Source organism: Euprymna scolopes, chromosome 20, assembly GCF_053919585.1.
Source record: "Euprymna scolopes isolate OS-2025 chromosome 20, ASM5391958v1, whole genome shotgun sequence".
Lineage (NCBI taxonomy): Eukaryota > Metazoa > Mollusca > Cephalopoda > Sepiida > Sepiolidae > Euprymna > Euprymna scolopes.
This window is the reverse complement of record NC_136501.1, coordinates 754,198-772,161: the sequence shown is the minus strand read 5'-3', so window position 1 is coordinate 772,161 and position 17,964 is coordinate 754,198. Positions and strand designations below refer to the sequence as shown.

General features: G+C 37.9%; 1 protein-coding gene across 3 annotated transcripts in view; it reads left to right on the top strand.

Moving 5' to 3' along the window:
• Positions 1-17,964, top strand: part of LOC145241280 (multidrug resistance-associated protein 1-like) — a 170,653-nt gene that overhangs the window by 13,748 nt on the left and 138,941 nt on the right. For all 3 annotated transcript variants that reach the window (XM_080104018.1, XM_080104020.1, XM_080104019.1), the window contains exons 2-3: positions 9,401-9,556; positions 14,060-14,176. In XM_080104018.1, the coding sequence (XP_079960144.1) occupies positions 9,401-9,556; positions 14,060-14,176 (273 nt within the window). The remainder of the gene's footprint in view (positions 1-9,400; positions 9,557-14,059; positions 14,177-17,964) is intronic.

The following is a 17,964-nucleotide window of genomic DNA, read 5'->3' as shown; positions in this document are numbered from 1 at the left end:
AATTGCGTAAAAATGGTTATAGTAAACACGGACCTTTATTCTATATATATTTATGTATGTATATATATATATATATATATATATATATATATATATATATATATATATATATATATATGTTTAAAAAATTTTGCCTAGCAAACCTCTCTGTCAGTTTTTGGTCTATAGACATGAAACGTAATATATAGAGTATTCGAACACATGCGAAACTTTATATTTGAGTTTTAGTTGGGCAAAATCGATGCAAAAGTGTTAAATCTTTAAAAAAAACTGGAATTCTCCAGGTGAAGGTCGAACGACGGCATTACGAATATGCATGCATAACGTAACAGCTATTTGTTCATGTTTTGATTTTTAGCCTTGCAGCAAACATGTCTTCATAGCTCAGGCATTAACGTCAAAGGAAATAGTAAATCGTAAACTAAACGTTTTTATTTCGATTCTCGTGGTGGCACATGGTATATTTGGTTCAATATAATATAATAAATACGAAATCTGCATTAATCAAAATATCACATTTAAGCATATTTTACGACCGGGCAATGCCGGGTGGCCTGCCAGTTGTTTAAATGTGGAAATAATTGTATAATCTCTCACATTCTTAAAATTATATATATATATATATATATATACTAGCAGGAAGACCCGAGATTGAATGAGGATCAACGATTGTTGTACATTTCCACTACTTCTATTGTCACCGAAATCAGTGAAATCGCCCATTCGTCAATCAAATCAATCGATTACCTGCTCTAATCGAAAATCTGCACCGGAAGGAAACTTCATATGCAACCCCCCCCCCGTAGTTATTTTGTTTTCAATACAGTGTAGTTTACATTGCAATGTAGAGAACCCATTGTTAATTCTATGAAATTATTTTTATATACTAGTTTGAATTAAAGTTTAAAATGCAAAAGTCAAGTACTATGGTTCAATTATACTCTAAAAAACATTCATTTCGAACACGCTTCTGTCATATAAAAGAATCTACTGTTGATTTTATTCACCGAGCATATTTTGCTTGTGCTGTGATAAAACTTCTCGAATGCATTTGTGAAGTTCGGTTGTATAAAAGTGTTAACTTTATTCAAAATCAGACTGTTTTTTCTTTAATCGGATTTTTTCGATTATCGATTTTGATATTTATTTGACACAAAACCTATCTAAGAACACTCCAAGGCACATAAAGTACATATGTGTAAAATTTTAACAAAATCGGCTCAGTCGTTTTGGAGTCCATAAGGCACGAACTCACACACACGCACACACAAAGTACCTTTATATAAGCCTGAAGAGTCCTAGAGTGGATGAAACGCGGAATATTCAGTGTAGCTTAATTGCCATATATATTTTATAACTTACTAACTAGCTCTACCTACGTATTAAGCACTTTTGAAGTAAATACTTAAAGTTTACGCATAAATTTATACTTTCGTATATTAATTTTATGTGAGTAAATATATATATATATATATATAGTAGCATTTTAGCCCAGCGTTGCCCGGGTGTTTGGAGGCGTATGCTGAGCAAAAAAAAAAAAAAAAAGTAATAAAATAAAATGCGGTCATTTTTTTTAAAACTTTGACCCCTATTATGACCCCTTAACATTTATTGGTTGGGCTCAAATCAGCTTATTAAGTTAGATCCATGTCCAAGGAACCTATATCTAAAATTTCAAGAGTTTCGACCCCAAATTGGCGGAGGAGTTTGGTAGAGTTCTCAAAGGTCAAATCGTTGAACTTTGACCCCTTAACAGCCAAATTTCTGGTCAAAAACCTATCACATCGATTTTCCCAAATCTCAGTACTCTGTATATCAAATCTCGAGTCTGTAGACTAAAAATTGACAGAGTTATTGCGTAGGGAAATGTACACAGACACACAGACAGACACACATACACGTTCACTTTTATAGATATACTAGCATAGGTGTCCGGCGTTGCCCAGATGTTTGGAGGTGTATGCTGATAAAAAAAACGGTCAATTTTTTTAAACTTTGACCTGTATTATGACCCCGTAACATTTATTGTTTTGGGTTCATATCAAGTTATTAAGTTAGATCCATGTCCAAGGAACCTATATCTAAAATGTCAAGTGTTTAGACCCCAAATTGTCGGAGGAGTTTGGTAGAGTTCTCAAAGGTCAAATCGTTGAACTTTGACCCCTTAACAGCCAAATTTCTGGCCGAAAATCGATCACATCGATGTTCCCAAATCTTAGTACCTTGTATATCAAATTTCGAGTCTGTAGACTAAAAATTGACAGTTATTGCATAGGGAAATATGCACAGACACACTGGCAGACACACAGACAGACACACAGACACGTTCACTTTTATAGAGATATATATATAGATATATAGATAGACTAATAGATTAAACAAAAATATATACTTATACATAAATATATATGGAAACAATATTTTGTTTACTGTAAAGTTTTTACGCAAATATTATGCAAGTATAAATCATGTAGAATATCTGCATGAATATAATTACACGTAATGGCCTTTTGGTCAAGATCAAAGTGTAGTATCTTTTCTTCAGATGCTGCACTTCCATTTCTTGTTCTCTTTCGGTGGAGGAGAAATCCTTCACGACTGAGACAATTTTTATTTTTGTACCTTTTCTCCACGTTAAAAAACGACCCTGGTGTCTAACTCTGTCCCGTGGGGAGGCATAGAAAACTGGTGGGAACCAAGCCGCTGCTCTGTTACTTTTAACTTGACGTACTCAAAATATGAATCCTTTGCATTCTTTATTACGATTTTACAGCGGGTGCTGGCAGTTCTAAAGATGACTTTAGCTTCAAACATCTATTATGTTGGAAGCAATGGAATAGTGATTTCTTTGTGCAATAGCAGCAGCACATTCTGGGATGAACCATGATTAGATGTTGGGGTTTTTCTAGGATTTTTGGAGAGTATGAAGCAGTCTATACTGATAAGTAACCATTCAATCAAGTCTGATACTATAGAGGACATATCTTTTTTGAACATGGAAAGCAGAGGTAGAACTGATATAAATGTTCCGAAGTTATCCCAATCAGCCATAGAGTATTGATATGCAGTTTGATGGAGGTACGTCTGAGGGTTTATTACATTTTGTTTTATTCTTAACTGAGACAACTGAGTGATCAGAAGATTTCAATGGAGATAAAACGAAGGATGAACACATTTCTGGGCAAGTTGTAAGAAAAAGGTCAAGGAGACTTGCATATTGTCTGTCAGAGTTGGGCATATTGGTGGGTTCGTGAACAATTTGTGTGGGTTCGTGAAAAATTTGTGAGAGATCATAGGCAATTAAGAAATTATGACAGCACCTCACCTCATTGTCGTCTTGTTTGAGTGGATTATCCATTCAATATACAGTCAGGGAAGCAGGAAATAGGGAGGGAATTTAAAAGTCTGATGGTCTTAGAAACTATTAGAGTAGAAGGTTTTCGAGAATCTAAAGACCTCAACAGTGAAGAGGTGGGATTTTGCTATTTGGGTTAGTTGGGAGTACGTGCATCGATGGTTTACTAGTGCTATGAATTTATCAGAACATATTCCATTAAAGTACTTGTAAAACAGGTACAGGGATGCAACACTGGTACGATGGGTTAGAGGTTGGAGCTTGGCCAATAGTGCAGGATCTTTGGGATTTCAGACTCTTTTTGGACCCTGTCTAAAAGTGAGAGACTTGTGGTAGATGCGCCAGCCTTGATGTGATAACAATAGTCCATGCACGAGCGAACTGTGGCTTTATAGAGATATTTTTCGAAATATTCAACTTCTCTGTATGAGTATTCACATCCTGCCATTCACACAAACAAATATAACCTTTCAAATAATTTTATCTATTTACAACAAATAAATAAAAAGACTTATCTGCTGTATTTCCTGTTCTAGTAAGCCAATTAAGATCTATTTTGTCTATCAGCTGTGAAAATATCTCCGTGTTTGCGGCTGCTGAAGTGCAGTGATTAACTCATTAAAACAACTGAATGTGTTTGCGTTTTGAGATAACTGAACGACATCTTTGGGCGTCCAGCTAGTCGTTTATAAAGTAGGTGTATATGTTTGTATATTTATATGTACAGGATTAACTCCTAAACTAATTAACCCATCTTTATGAATTTTGGAAGACAACAAGAAGGAGTGTGGGGTCCAGATGTAGTCTATGTTTAGTTTCATTTAGTTTCATGCAAAGAGCATAAAAAGAGGTGGAAGGCCTTTGTGAAAATTCAGATACTTCTGATTTTTGTGAAATTCTAACAATAAGCAAAAGACATCAATTAATAAATATTCACGAAATTCAATTTCTTCGAGATACTTTAAAGCTGTTTTAAAGAGCAAAATATAGACAAACCCCTTATTTGAAAATTGAAATATTTGAAAATTGTGTTTAATTTGATCAAGTCATTATACATTAATTAAGAAATATTCCATAAATTTAAATTTTTCCTTATGGGCTCTGAAACTTAAGCGTTAAATTTTAAACATTTTCCAGAATCAAAATTATGTAAACGATTTGATCCAAATTGGAATAATGATTCAGAAAAATTTAGAGAATCCCAGAAGTGAATAGCGATATATAAATATAGACACATTAGACTATTTAGTCGTTAAAAACGGCAAAAATTATAGCCCATTGATTAAGAATGTGTGCTTTATGTCTAATTGATGGTTGAGTGTGTTTAAATATATGCTTATTTATGCATTACATACTAACCCCTATTAATCACTTACTGTACATTAAACAGATATTTAGTTTGCTGCCCCTTATCCTAACAAAGGTCCATACAAAATTTCAGCTAGACTAGCCCAGTAGTTTCCGAGGATACGTCTACAGTAAATGTGGTATTGTGATGACTAATTCCTATTGATCTATATTAATCTCTGACTGTGCAGCAAACGGTAAATCGTTTTTGAGAATACTTCTGCATTAAATGTGCTATTGCAGTGAAAAATCTTACCTGTGCATCGAGCGGACATCAAAATCCTTAGTTCGTTGCATATTTTTATAACACAGGTCCTACAAAATTTCGGCTAGATCAGACCAGTAATTTCTAAGAAAATATGAAACGGACAGACAGTCAAACTAAAGGAAATATAATATAAATACCTAACTTTTGATTGACGTAAAGATTTTTTATTTAGGTCATCAGAACTGATAATAATTTAAAAATGAAAAATGAAATTACGGACGTGATTTCATGGTTTTATATTCATGTATATATTCGTAATATATCTAAATAAATAGCGAGTGCTAAAACAGGTGAAGTTTTTTTTGGTTTGTGATTTTTTTACAGAGAATTTGCATTAATAATTACAATAAACATTGCATTTCACTAAAAGTTTGTTCATTATTCATGTTGGCCACATGCCATTAGTTACTTTTAAAAAAAATTACCTTCATTTGCATAAAAAAGGGCTTATTGTCACTGAAACGTAAGTGGCTACTGTGATATGAGACAGATTTATAGGAGGCAACTTGCAAGGAGTTGGGGAGCAAGTTATTTGTTCACATTGAATTGTTTCATTTAACTTCAGTGTAAGTTCTCAGAAATCAGAGGACCCCCTTCTTGGGGCTAACACTTAATCACTATATTCGAATATTCCATTAAAGTTCTCCCTTTACCTCTGAAACAGTGAAGAAGTTGGGAGCATATTTTTCCTCTTCCCAATTGACCATTTAAATATGATTTAGTATATTAAACTTCTGCATGGAGATATGGTTAGCGAAACAGGGGGGAACTTCAAAGGTAAGCAATCCAAAGAAAGAAGTTTTTACTATGACAAATGAAGATTCTTTTCATTATTTTGACTCTCGTGTATAGATTAGTTAATATCTTATATGATTTTAGATAGCGTGATGGGGTTCTCAATTGATTAACTGTGTCTAACTGTGTCGGATATATACTCGAGAGTCAAAACAATGAAAAAATATTCTCTTGTCATAGTCCTAGTTGTGAGTGTTGAAATTCTTCCGACATTTGTTACATATTAGGCATTTTACGTCAGTAAGTAACGATTAAGTTAGCTAGTATGAATTAAACAAGGGTCGCTCTTAGTGCATATCAGGATAACCTGAAGCTGTAAAACAGAATTGTTCCTGGGTTTGAATGAAAGATGGGTGACAAGGCAAGCGCAACAGGTCAAATGCCATAGACAAAATCAAGCAGAACAATGACATAACGCCACATTTTCAAATAAGAAAAACGGGGTTTAAAATCAGACTCTCTATTGAAAGTTATGTGAACGGGACATGCCAGCGATCTGTGATGTAGCCGGGTTGAACAAATAGCAATTTCTCGTAAGCCAAGAAAAACGAACTCGCAGCAACAAAATCATTTGTTAGAAAAATATAAACTACTCTTTAATTTCTTCCTTTGTGTTGCATGCTTCAATCAGTAGCCAAGAGAGAAAAGCAGAAGGTGGGCGGATTTCAACGACACAGCGTAGTGACATGCCTCATGATTTACTGTCGCACTTTAACTCCCTTTTCTTCCACCTTACTTGTTTATATCGATCTGTTATCTTTTAGGTGTTTAACCCCGGCAGCTGTGAGATCAACTACTTTACTTATTTACCTCCAGCGACGTCAGTTTTGACTGGTGTGCACTCATCAACCGGTTATTTTATCCTGCCGATCACCGGCGTATGTGCGCACTGTTTTAACACACGATAGATGTAGAACACTTATTATCTCAGTTAATGTTATGTCTCTGTTCGTCTGCATCAGTCATTTCTTAAGTTAGAAAGAATAAGTTAAGAAGAAAATAATCATTTAGTGACTTAGTTTCTTTCCCCATAAGTAAATTCTCTCGAATTAAAATCTTGAAGAAAACTCAGCGAACGTCTCCCTTGTGTATTTCATGCATTAAAAGTTTTAAACGTGTTAGTTAAGCAGACGATCGACAATCAGTAGATGACACAGACGCTCATGAAACGGCGTTTATAAAAAAAAAAATGACGAAGAAAATAAAAAAGACAAGTACGTATAAACACTCCACTTATGTAAGCAAAGAATTTCTAATTTTTCTGAAGAGTATATGCACTGAAAAGGGATGGTATTGACATATTAAAAACCGTTTGTTTCTGCATGAGGAAATGGATCTGTAAAAAGTGTACCAAAATTTTTACATGCTGGAGGAGCTGTCTTGTATGAAAAACAAATATTTGGATTTTGGATGCAACTATACTGTTATTCTTATATACAGTGCCAGTAAAAAAAAGTCCGCACTTGTAATTTTTTCAAAAACTGCAAATTTAAGCTAAATTTAATGTAACTGTTTAAACAACCTATACCTCATTCGATTCGACTTTTATTCCTCTATAATTTTACTAATTCATATTTGACTTTTAATAATAATATTCTTAATATATTTAATAATAATATTCTAGTGTTCACGTCAATTTAAAACAAATAACTTTAAATTGAAGAGGCAAAAAGAAAGTCTGCAGCAACAAATTCGCTTAAAACCAGCTTAAATTATCGCCCCTAAATCAGTTTAAAATATCCACCAACAGGCAACAAAGCATCTCTAATCGTAGTTGTTGTTGTTTCAGATTATACAACGTAACATTTAGTCCATATGCCACATATTTCTCTTAGTGATCGCTAGGAGCTTATTAATCTCCACTTTTCTGGTTTATCCAATCGAGAAATCGGCCGCAGATTGAAATGTGATGAGAAAACGGTACGAAAGACTGTGCAAAAGCACCAGAACACTGGCAGTGTTCGTGATGCCCTTAAATCTGGTCATACTAGAGTTACTTCTAACAGGGAAGACAATGCTATCAAGATCCGCAGCTTTAGAAACAGATTTGAAATGGCTCCCCAAATCCAACAACAGTGCAATCTTGTTAAAAAATGCTCTCTTTCTACTGTCAAGAACAGATTAAAGGAATTTAATTTGCGAGGATATGTTGCAAGATACAAGTCAATAATTTCCGTTCCGTGTGCCTGCTTCCCATCTGACTACAACCTGGATGTCTTCAAGTCCAACGTTAACAAATTCCTAATGAACCGCCCCATTAAGTAAACACTTCATTAAATCTCCACACTAACGTACTGTACTTGTAATAACCCTTATCCCTGAGTGGCTTCTGGGCCTTGATAAGTGGTGACCACCGTGTAAAAAAAAAAGAACAGAAAGCGCCGTCTGGACTTCGTCAGATGCAATGAAAATCATGACTCTTCATATTGGTCAAAAGTGCTTTTAGCAACGAAAGCAAGTTCAATAGGCTTGGCAGTGATGGTAGGCAGTATGTCAGTTGGAGGAAAGACAAAGAATTTAATCCTAGGTGCTCAGTTTCAACGCTGCAAGGTGGTGGAGGTTCAGTTTTGGTGTGGGGCATTATTAGTACCAATAGTCCAGGACCTATAGTTGGCTTGCAAAGTCGAATTAATTCGACCAAATATATTAATATGTTGACTGAGCATTTTCTACCCTACTTTGGTCGGAATTTGGATGATAATCCCATCTTCATGCAGGATAATGCTACCATTCACACAGCTGGCTATGTTAAGAGGTTCCTGGAAGAGCATGATATTCTGTGTTTGGATTGACCTGCACAATCTCAATCCTATCGAAAACGTATGCAACAGCTACACAATGATAAAATTTCAAATTTGGAAGAACTTTGGACAAAAATTAAAGAAAAGTGGGATGCCCTTTCCCCAGAGTATTGCTGCAGTCTAATTCAAGGAATTCCCAAAAGATTGCAGGCTGTCAAATTGCAGAAGGACTATGCTACTAAATATTAACTAGTTCATTGTGTTCCTGCTGTATTTGTGTTGTGTTAATGTCTTAAAGTTACATTTAAATAACAATTTTTTATTGTGAGAACTTTCTTTTTGCCTCCTCAATTTGAAGTTATATTTTTAAATTGACGTGAACACTAAAATATTTTCAATTAAAAGTCAAATATGAACAGGTAAAATTATAGAAGAATAAAAGGCCAATCAAATGAAGTATAGGTTGTTTAAACAGTTACATTAAATTTAGCTTTAATTTGCAGGTTTTGAAAAAATTACAAGTGCGGACTTTCTTTTTGCTGCCTGTGTATTATATATATATATATATATATATATATATATATATATATATATATATATATATATAAACTTTGATTTTATTTGCTTCATTGATTGCTCTTTGATGAAAGTATTGCATATATTAGAAACTTTAGCAGTCAGTTGAGTGGGTCAAGGGTGTTTTCGTTGAGGAGGTACAAGTGCTGTAACACATACAATGAAAGTATTTGGAAAACAAGCACAAGAATGCAACATTACGAGGATGCGGCAGGACTAGAGTTTGGCAAACCGTGTGGGACATTAGATTAGGAAGTCGTTTTTTCTTTCACCAGGATTGTATATACACACATTGACATCTCTTTCTTTCTCTTACAGAATCAAGCCAACGTGTTGTCAAACGAATGCTTTCAAAATACCATCTTGAAGTGGATACCATGTGGATGGTTGTGGTTGTCATTGATAGGCTACATACCGTATCTTTGGCGACAAAAATCTCATTCTGGCTTATTTACTCGCACTGCAATAAAAATGGTTTGTATAATTTTCAAATAGTTCAGTTTTATTTTCTTGTGATCAATGATAAATAATTTACACATATAAAATATGAAGATATAATTATAATAGACGAATTAATTATATAATTCTAGCTGTCCCGATCTGACGCTACCCAGTATGCATTAAATTCAAATTTGTTTTATAAATATGTTTATGCTTTATAACCACATTGCTTTTATGAAGCGATACTTGATAAACAGACAAAGTTGAAAACCGAGATCGTCCGTTTCGAATGACAAAACTGAAAATAAAAAAGATGTAAAAAGTGTTGATCAAAATAGTAAGAACTTATTTATCGAGATAGAGCGGCCATTATGATATGAGACAAGATAATAACAAAAAGCATAAAAGATGCCTATTGACCTTAGTCTTGAAAAGACGAAAGTTATAGGTTGGAGGAAAACGTCAGAAGCAAAAAAAAAAAAAGATCTGACAATTCTGAAGGAAACGTGCCATCATAATATTTATAGAAAGACTGACACTAGCTATATCACGTCTGCAAAAGGTGAGTGCAAAGAAAAAGAATACCTCCCGACAAATCAGACAAGCAGCAAAATCCCACCCCTACACAGTAGAAATCCGCAGATATAAGAAAGCCTTCTACTCTAATAGTTTCTTACCTAAGACTGCTAGACTTTGGAACTCCCTTCCGGGTTCCTGTTTCCCTGACTGTACTGTACATGCAGAAGTTCAAGTATAATGCAAATAGACATCTTGCTGCTCAACTCCCTACATAGTACCCCTACAAATTAGGCCCAGATAGTAGCCCTCTACATCAAAGTGACACTTGTTCAACTCGGGAATCTGCACGAAATTTTGAACAAAACCTTTTATTTAATGCACAGGTGTAACATGCTCTTGTTCTGTCAGCCATGATTTGGTAGAATTCCTAAGTAATTTGCAATTTTATTTTTGTGAGTATCGCTCGCACCGAGGATTGAACTTTCAACCCCAGAAGTGTATGAATTTACCACTAAATTTTACCAAATACTTTATCCATTACGCAACGGATCCTTGAGGAAGTTTAGAAGTTCAATCGACTGAAATGTTGAAAAAGTAACACTCAAGATAAAAACAGTACAAAATCCAAATAATGCGAATAATTTTCTGACAAACGGAGAAGAAAAAGCTGTATTCTAGATTGGTAATATTTTCGCTTGACATGTCGGAAATTTTCTGTTTCTATTTTTATCCTTGTAACCACGTCACTGAACCATGCAGTAGCTTCTGATCGGTCTTCTCGATAATGTATTAGCGAGTAATTGTTATGGCTTTACCTTCTCATGTGCTGCCAAAAAATATTTCTTCGTTTCTTTTTCTCTCTTACTTTCCCTTTCTACCCTGATCTAACCAAGTCTGTCAACCTATTCCACAAGTCCTAAAACTCCATCATGAAAAGTCTCCAGAAAAAAATACAAGATTAAACCCAAAACTCTAATGTAGACCCCCACTACCATGCCTCCTTCTCCAACATAAGAGATCTATGTTCCAACCTTCCAGAAGTTTAAATCCAATTACAGGAGACCAAACCAGACCCATTCTTTCTAAGTGAAACTGGCATTGGACCAACTATTTCCCTAGATGAGTTCATAATTAAAGGATATTATAATTTAACATTAAAATCTGACCCCGAAGATCGCCATGGACTTGAAATATGTGCCTACATTCCATGTGGACAGGATATCTCCATTGAAGATCCTAAATTGCTCTGTATGTGCTTCTGGGTTGAACTTGCTAACACCACTGCATTTATATTTGCCATCTATTGCTCCGCACGAGCGGAGTTACTATCTTTAAAAGCATATCTGAGAATATTGATCACATTCTGTCTGCTCATCCTTTGGCTAATATTCACGTGTGTGGAGACTTCAATGTTCACAATGTGAAATAGTTAGTCCAGTCAAACAAGATAGATGATGAGGGGGAGGTTCTGTCACGATTTCTTCATTGCTTATGGCCTAACTCAGATTGTTCACGAACCCACACGTGTACCTGGTACTAATGGTCAGTATGCAAGTCTCCTAGACCTTTCCCTCACAACTTGCCCTGAGCTATGTTCATCCTTCATTCTGTCTCCACAGGGATCTTCCAACCACTCGGTTGTCTCAGGATAAAAATAAAATAAAATAAGTTCTCTGACATATTTATCCATCGTACAGTATAGAAATACTCTATGGCCAAATGGGATAGCTTCTATACATTTATATCAGATCTATTTCTGCATTCCATGTTTTGAAAGAACCTACGGTATCAAACATCATGGAATGGTTCATACTTTCCAAAAATTCCACCAAAAACCTCACAGCCAGCTGTGGTTCTCTCCAGAATGTGCTGCTGCCATTGCATACAGAACTCACTATTTCCATCGCTTCCAACGTAGTAGATGTAATGAAACTAAAGGCGCCTTCAGGCTGCCAGGAACAATTGTAAAAGAGTAATAAAGAACACAAAAGAGTTGTATGCTCAGTTCGTCAAGTCCAAAGTAGCAGAGCAGCGGCTTGGTTCCCACCAGTTTTGATAAATAACAAACAGAATCCTGAATAGAAGTATGTGCTCTATCCCAACCACCATTAATTGACATGAGGTAATCTCGTCAGCATCAGACAAAGCCAAACTCTTTGCCAAGAACTTTGCAGCTAATTCTACCCGATGTGATCAGAACCATTAACCCCTCCCCTGTATTTTCTTCTGTGTCTGAAAAACCGGCTATGCGACATACAAGTATCTGTGTGTGATGTTACAAAGCTAATCGAAAGCCTCAATTCCAGTAAAGCAACTAGCCCTGACGGCATTCCTATTATAGTGCTGAAAAAGGTTCAACCCGAACTAGCTCCCATACTTGCAAGGCTGTTTAAGCATTGTCTTAAGGAGAATTGCTTTCCAACACCCTGGAAAACGTCATCGGATTGTCCCGTATTTAAAAATTCAGGTGATCTGTCATCTCGCTCTCAATACAGACAAATCAGTCTCTTCTGTGTCATGAGTAAGTTCTGTGATAACTGTAGAAATAGTCAACCACCTAAGCAAAAAATAACCTTTTTTATGACATGCAATATAGTTTGTTCTGCTAGATCTACAGCAGATGTGCTTTCAGTTATATCTCATAGGATTAGCGAATCTCTCGATGGAGGCTTCCTTTCTAGGATAATTAATCTTGACATGTCAAAGGCCTTAGATAGGTTATGGCATAAAGGTCTACTCTACAAAACCTCTAGCTACGGTATAGCTGGAAATGTCTTTTCAGTTATTAAATCATTTCTCTCTGATAGCTTCATAAGAGTAGTGGTTGATAGACAGAAATCAGAAGCTCACAGTATTAATGCTGGAGTTCCTGAGGGGGTCATCCTGTGCCCAACTCTTTTTCTGATCTACAGCAATGATCTCCCAAATCATATCCTAAGATCATTTGTAGACATTTATGCTGACAACACAACCATCTATGGCAACACTTCAAAGGCTGTAAACGGCCAAATTCTCTCTGATTCTCTCTCCTCTGATCTTGAGCACGTGGTACAGTGGGGGAAAGAGGTGGCTGGTTACTTTTAATACATTTAAAACCAAGCTTCTATCTTTACATCAGCAACGCTCTGCTTCTCGTCTGGCATCAATTGAAATGAATGGCTCTCATCCTGGGAAGGCTCCATGTTTTGACAAGTTTCTGGATCTGACCTTTATTCCTGATCTGAGATGGAACATGCTCATCAAATCCGTTGCCGAGGCTGCTGGAAAAATGGTGGGATTGTTCTACCGCTCCAGTAGATATCTCACTGCTGATGCAATTCTCTACCAAGTATGCCCAAGGATGGAGTACTGTTGCAACATCTGGGCAGGAGCTGCTAGAAGCAGAATATCCTGTCTTGACAGCGTTCAAAATAGATTTCATAGTCTAGTGTGTGGGGGCATGCCCTTTTCACTTCCCTGCAGCCACTTTCCCACAGAAGAGACGTTGCGAGCATGTCTTCACTTTATCGCTATTTTCATGGCAAGTACTTGTATGAGCTCCAATCTATGGTCCCCTGTTGCCCGACTAACGAAAAGCACTCGTCTAGCTGTAGCCACTGTCAATAATTTCCTCCACACTTTATCTGTGCCTAATCCTAAACGTAGATTCCATGAACAAAGCTTCTTTCTTAGAACAGCACGCCTGTGGAACTTTGTTCCGTTTTCCTGCTTTCCAAGACTACAATATGGTCGTCTTTAAGTCCAACGTGAACACGTTCTTAAGCCATCCCTGCAAGTAATCTAATTTACCACATTTCCACCACTAACGATTATTATGATATTTCCTATTTACATCCGTACACTCATTAACCCTCGAGTGACCTCCGGGCCTTGATAAGTGGTGCCTCCTTTGCAAAAAAAAAAAAAATAAATAATCAATCTTCGTCTAAAAAATTTCAGAAAAATTGTCATTTTGTTTCGTTTTGTCTTGTTTTATATTTTTATATATTTAATTTCTTATTTTCTTGTTTTTTGCAGACATTAACTGCACTCTTGGCCATTATCTACTTTGCACATATATTGGAACAATTTCTCAATGAAAACACTTTTAAACCTGACTTATTTTCAGCAAATTTACTCATGTGTTCGACATTGGTAAGCATTAAATCCTTTTCTAATGACAGATTCAGTCTACTTTTTAGTCATCATCCATTGTTTAAATAGGTGGTTTCCTGTTGACTGAGGCGTGTCTTCGGGCCTGTGCAGTTCTAGAAAAATCACCCTCATAGGCTTTGACTTCTCCTTTCAAGAAGGAGGTAGTTTATTGCTAATCGCCTGAGACATGCCCTATCGAGAAATGCCGTCGAATTTGTGCAGGCAGACATTTTTTGAAGACCAGAGTGCCTTTACTCTAGGTTGCTGGCTTTTCAAATCCAACTTTCCGGCCCTTGTGTCACATCGTCCAGTTGTTGGACAAAGATACAAAATTTCAGACTACTTTTTTTGAATTTAAAACAGTATTACAGATTTATATATTTGTATATAATTTCTAATTGTATAAAGTTAGATATGTGTATGTATTTATATATTTGTATCACAGGATTTGTGTCTGGAAGGGCTGTTATAACCTTGTACGGCACATCGGTTCCCCAGTTGATAAACAAAACGATAAATACTGTTACGTCAGTTTGATGGGTTTTGTGTCGAGTTCTTGGCGTTATTACTGGTAGGGTTCTCTTTCTTTCTCATATTAATTCTTTTCAGAGAATTATCGATCTGGGCTGGAACCATCAGCTGAAAGGTGACCTGCATAAAATAATCAGACAAAGCATTTTTTTTAATAATATATATTTTTTATTTTAACATTTGAAGAGGCATTTTAAGAATTCGAGAGTTTACACATGGCATGCGATTGTTCTTAGCGATTCGCACTTCTGAACTTTTTGCAAACACGCCAATAGGGTCCCAATTCAAAATGATTTATAAATCTTCCCTCATGTCAAAAGTGTATGTGTGTGTGTGTGACAGAGAGAGAGAGAGAGAGAGAGAGAGAGAGAGAGAGAGAGAGAGAGAGAAAGAGAGATAGAGAAAGAAAGAGAGAGAGAGAGAGAGAGTGCATATTAAAGACAGAGAAATTGAAGTATTGTTATAATTATATACGGTATAATCATGTTGATACACCGGTTCTTGTTAGATAACCAAAGGTAAGCAACGTTGAGACTGATCAGTAATAGACGGTGACCATTTGGGAATACCAGGCACTGTATATAGGAGGATGCCGACACCTACCAACAGGAGCTGCAAAAACCTAATGTCCTCCTCATCTTTCTTGATGAAGATATACATGCAACTGAGGTCCGCTTCTGAATTTCATACTACCATGAATGAGAGGTAACTTTCAATGCTGCCAAGACCAAGCTTATTTCCTTTAATAACTACAATAAACCTTCTCAACCACTAATAACCATGGCTAATGATAAATTACCTGGAAGTACTTAACGTTGACGGGGAACATGAGTGTGAACAGATACATTGAGAGCATTGCTAGGACTGCTGCAAAGAAGGCGAGCTCTCTCTGCCGTACGTTTGCGTGACACTGGTGTCCGAACTTTCACTTTCTGGTTACCACTTGACGCGTCTTCTCTCCACTCCAAAACGAACTTCTGCAACTTTAGATTTTCTCTCCCCGAATCCGACTTTTCTCTTCTACAAATACAACTTCTCTGCTCGCAATCTAACTTCAGAATGCCTTCCTTCCCCAAATCACTCCTCTTTTATCTCCAATCAGGAGCATCTCATTTGCATACCTTGTGGTCACCCTGTAGGCATATAAAGAAACAGGGCAGCCATTTTTGTTTCTTTCTTCTTCATTATGAACACGAGGTAAGCCACACAAAAACGCGGTCGGTCGTTCTTGTTTCTTTTTTCTTCATTTACACCACACGCCCCCCTGATCTTCGAGATCAATAGGATACTTCGTAATCCTCCATCCAAGCAGGCCGCCTCCTCTCACGTCGAGGCCTCTGGGGGACAACTTCTCGGGGGTTAACGTTTTCAGGTTCACTACAACGCGGGCCTAAGTCAGGTCGAGCAGCATCATTTGCTTCTCGGTGGCCCTCGATTTCCTCTTCTTCACTGCCCTCACTGCATACCGGCAATGTCACACGACGCAGGTCTAAGATATGCCGGGGAACGCCATTCACCATCACATTGTTCTTCGACTGCAATCCTGTTACGACCCCTCTTTTCCAACGAGTGGTACACTGTGCATTGGGGGGGGTTCACCCACACCTCTTCACCTACTTTGATAGTGGCTTCTTCACTCTCAATTCCTGCTGTTTTGTTGCACGGATACCGCCACTTATATGTGAAAACGGCCCTATGAGGCACAGTTGTCTCATCTTGTTTGGTCTTCGGCGAGATGTTATACCAAAACACCGCCTCTATGGGTGATACGTTGCTTTTTTCCGCAGCGGCTTTAATGGTGCGATGATTCTTCTCCACTATTCCGTTGCCACTCGGCCGATACGCTGCTCTGAAAAATTGCCTTACTCCCCACTTATCGCACACCCCTTTAAAGGCTTCTGATCGGAAAGCGGAGCCATTGTCCATTAAGAGTTCCTCAACCGGCCCTCTCTCCAAAAATATCTCCTCGATGACCCCTCCGATCGCCCAGGCAGCTTCTGCCCTGATCTCTCTCCAGATGGCAAACCTTCCCGGTCCACAGTCGACCATCGACAGATACAATTTGTGGCGATAGTGTGTCACGTCAATGGCCAATCGCTTCCAGTCCTCCGCAACGTGTAGCTCTCCTGCTTCGTGTCTGGACGGTCCAGAGTCAATTGATGGGCACTCTCGACAGTTCTCCACCACCTCCCTAACCTCCTCCTGGCTAGGAATAACGTTCGTTCTTGACCAAAGTGGTGCATTTCGTGTGACTCTTTGACTTCTTCCCCTGCACAGCATACCGAGGAGAATCCGCCTTGTTTTTTTTCTGACGGGACCAACACAACAGATACTCTCAACTGGAATTCCGCTATCAGGTCGGTGAGCGCTCCGAGTCTGCGCTTGATCAGCATTTCCGCAGCACCCCTGGTCTTAACTCTCTTATCGCCAGTTACTGCCGACCGAACCCACGACGCTACCGTTGCCGAATCGGTTTTGACTTCAATTATTTTCAATCCCCATTTCAGGGCCAGATTGATTCCTTTTATAGCGGCATCTAGTTCTGCTACGTTGATATGGGAGAAGTCGTTGTTTTTTCTTAGCCACGCCGCATCCTCCACAGTTACACCTCCTATCTCTAGTACGACGCCCAACGCCAGGTTACTGGCATCGCACCAAACCACACCCGCGTCTTCGCCGCTGACATACCATTTCTCTTTCACTGGGTCCTCATTCCTCACTCTCGCAATGACTTCTTGCAGCATGTTCATGACCTCCTTCGTCACACGGCCCTCCCAGCCATCAGTGCCTGTTTGTCGTTTAATAAAGCTGCATGCTATCCTGAGCCAGCCAGCGATAGGATAGTGCCCGACCAGCCTCCCGCAGACTGAGAAGAGTTCTTGCCTCGTCAGCTCAGATGCGACTTCGGGTATTGCATTTCCTCGTTCGAAGACAAGGCTTTCTTTTCCATCTCGCCTTAGTTTCAACCCCAGCACCGCTCCTCCATCTAGGGCCTCCGCCGGTTTTGCAGTTAACCCATACTTCTCGACATGGCTTCTTACTTTCTCTGCTGTCACCTCTGCCTCCTCCACCAGGATGTCGTCAATGTACGAACTAGTGGCCTCCTCCACTGTACAGTCTTTGCTCAGCACTGTCTTCAGCACGGCAGTCATAATGTTGGGGGCTGAACTCAGCCCAAAGCCTAACCTCGTCAGACAATACACCCGCCCCTTGTACCGGACCAGTTGGTACTGCCAGAGTTTTTCATCTACATGGAT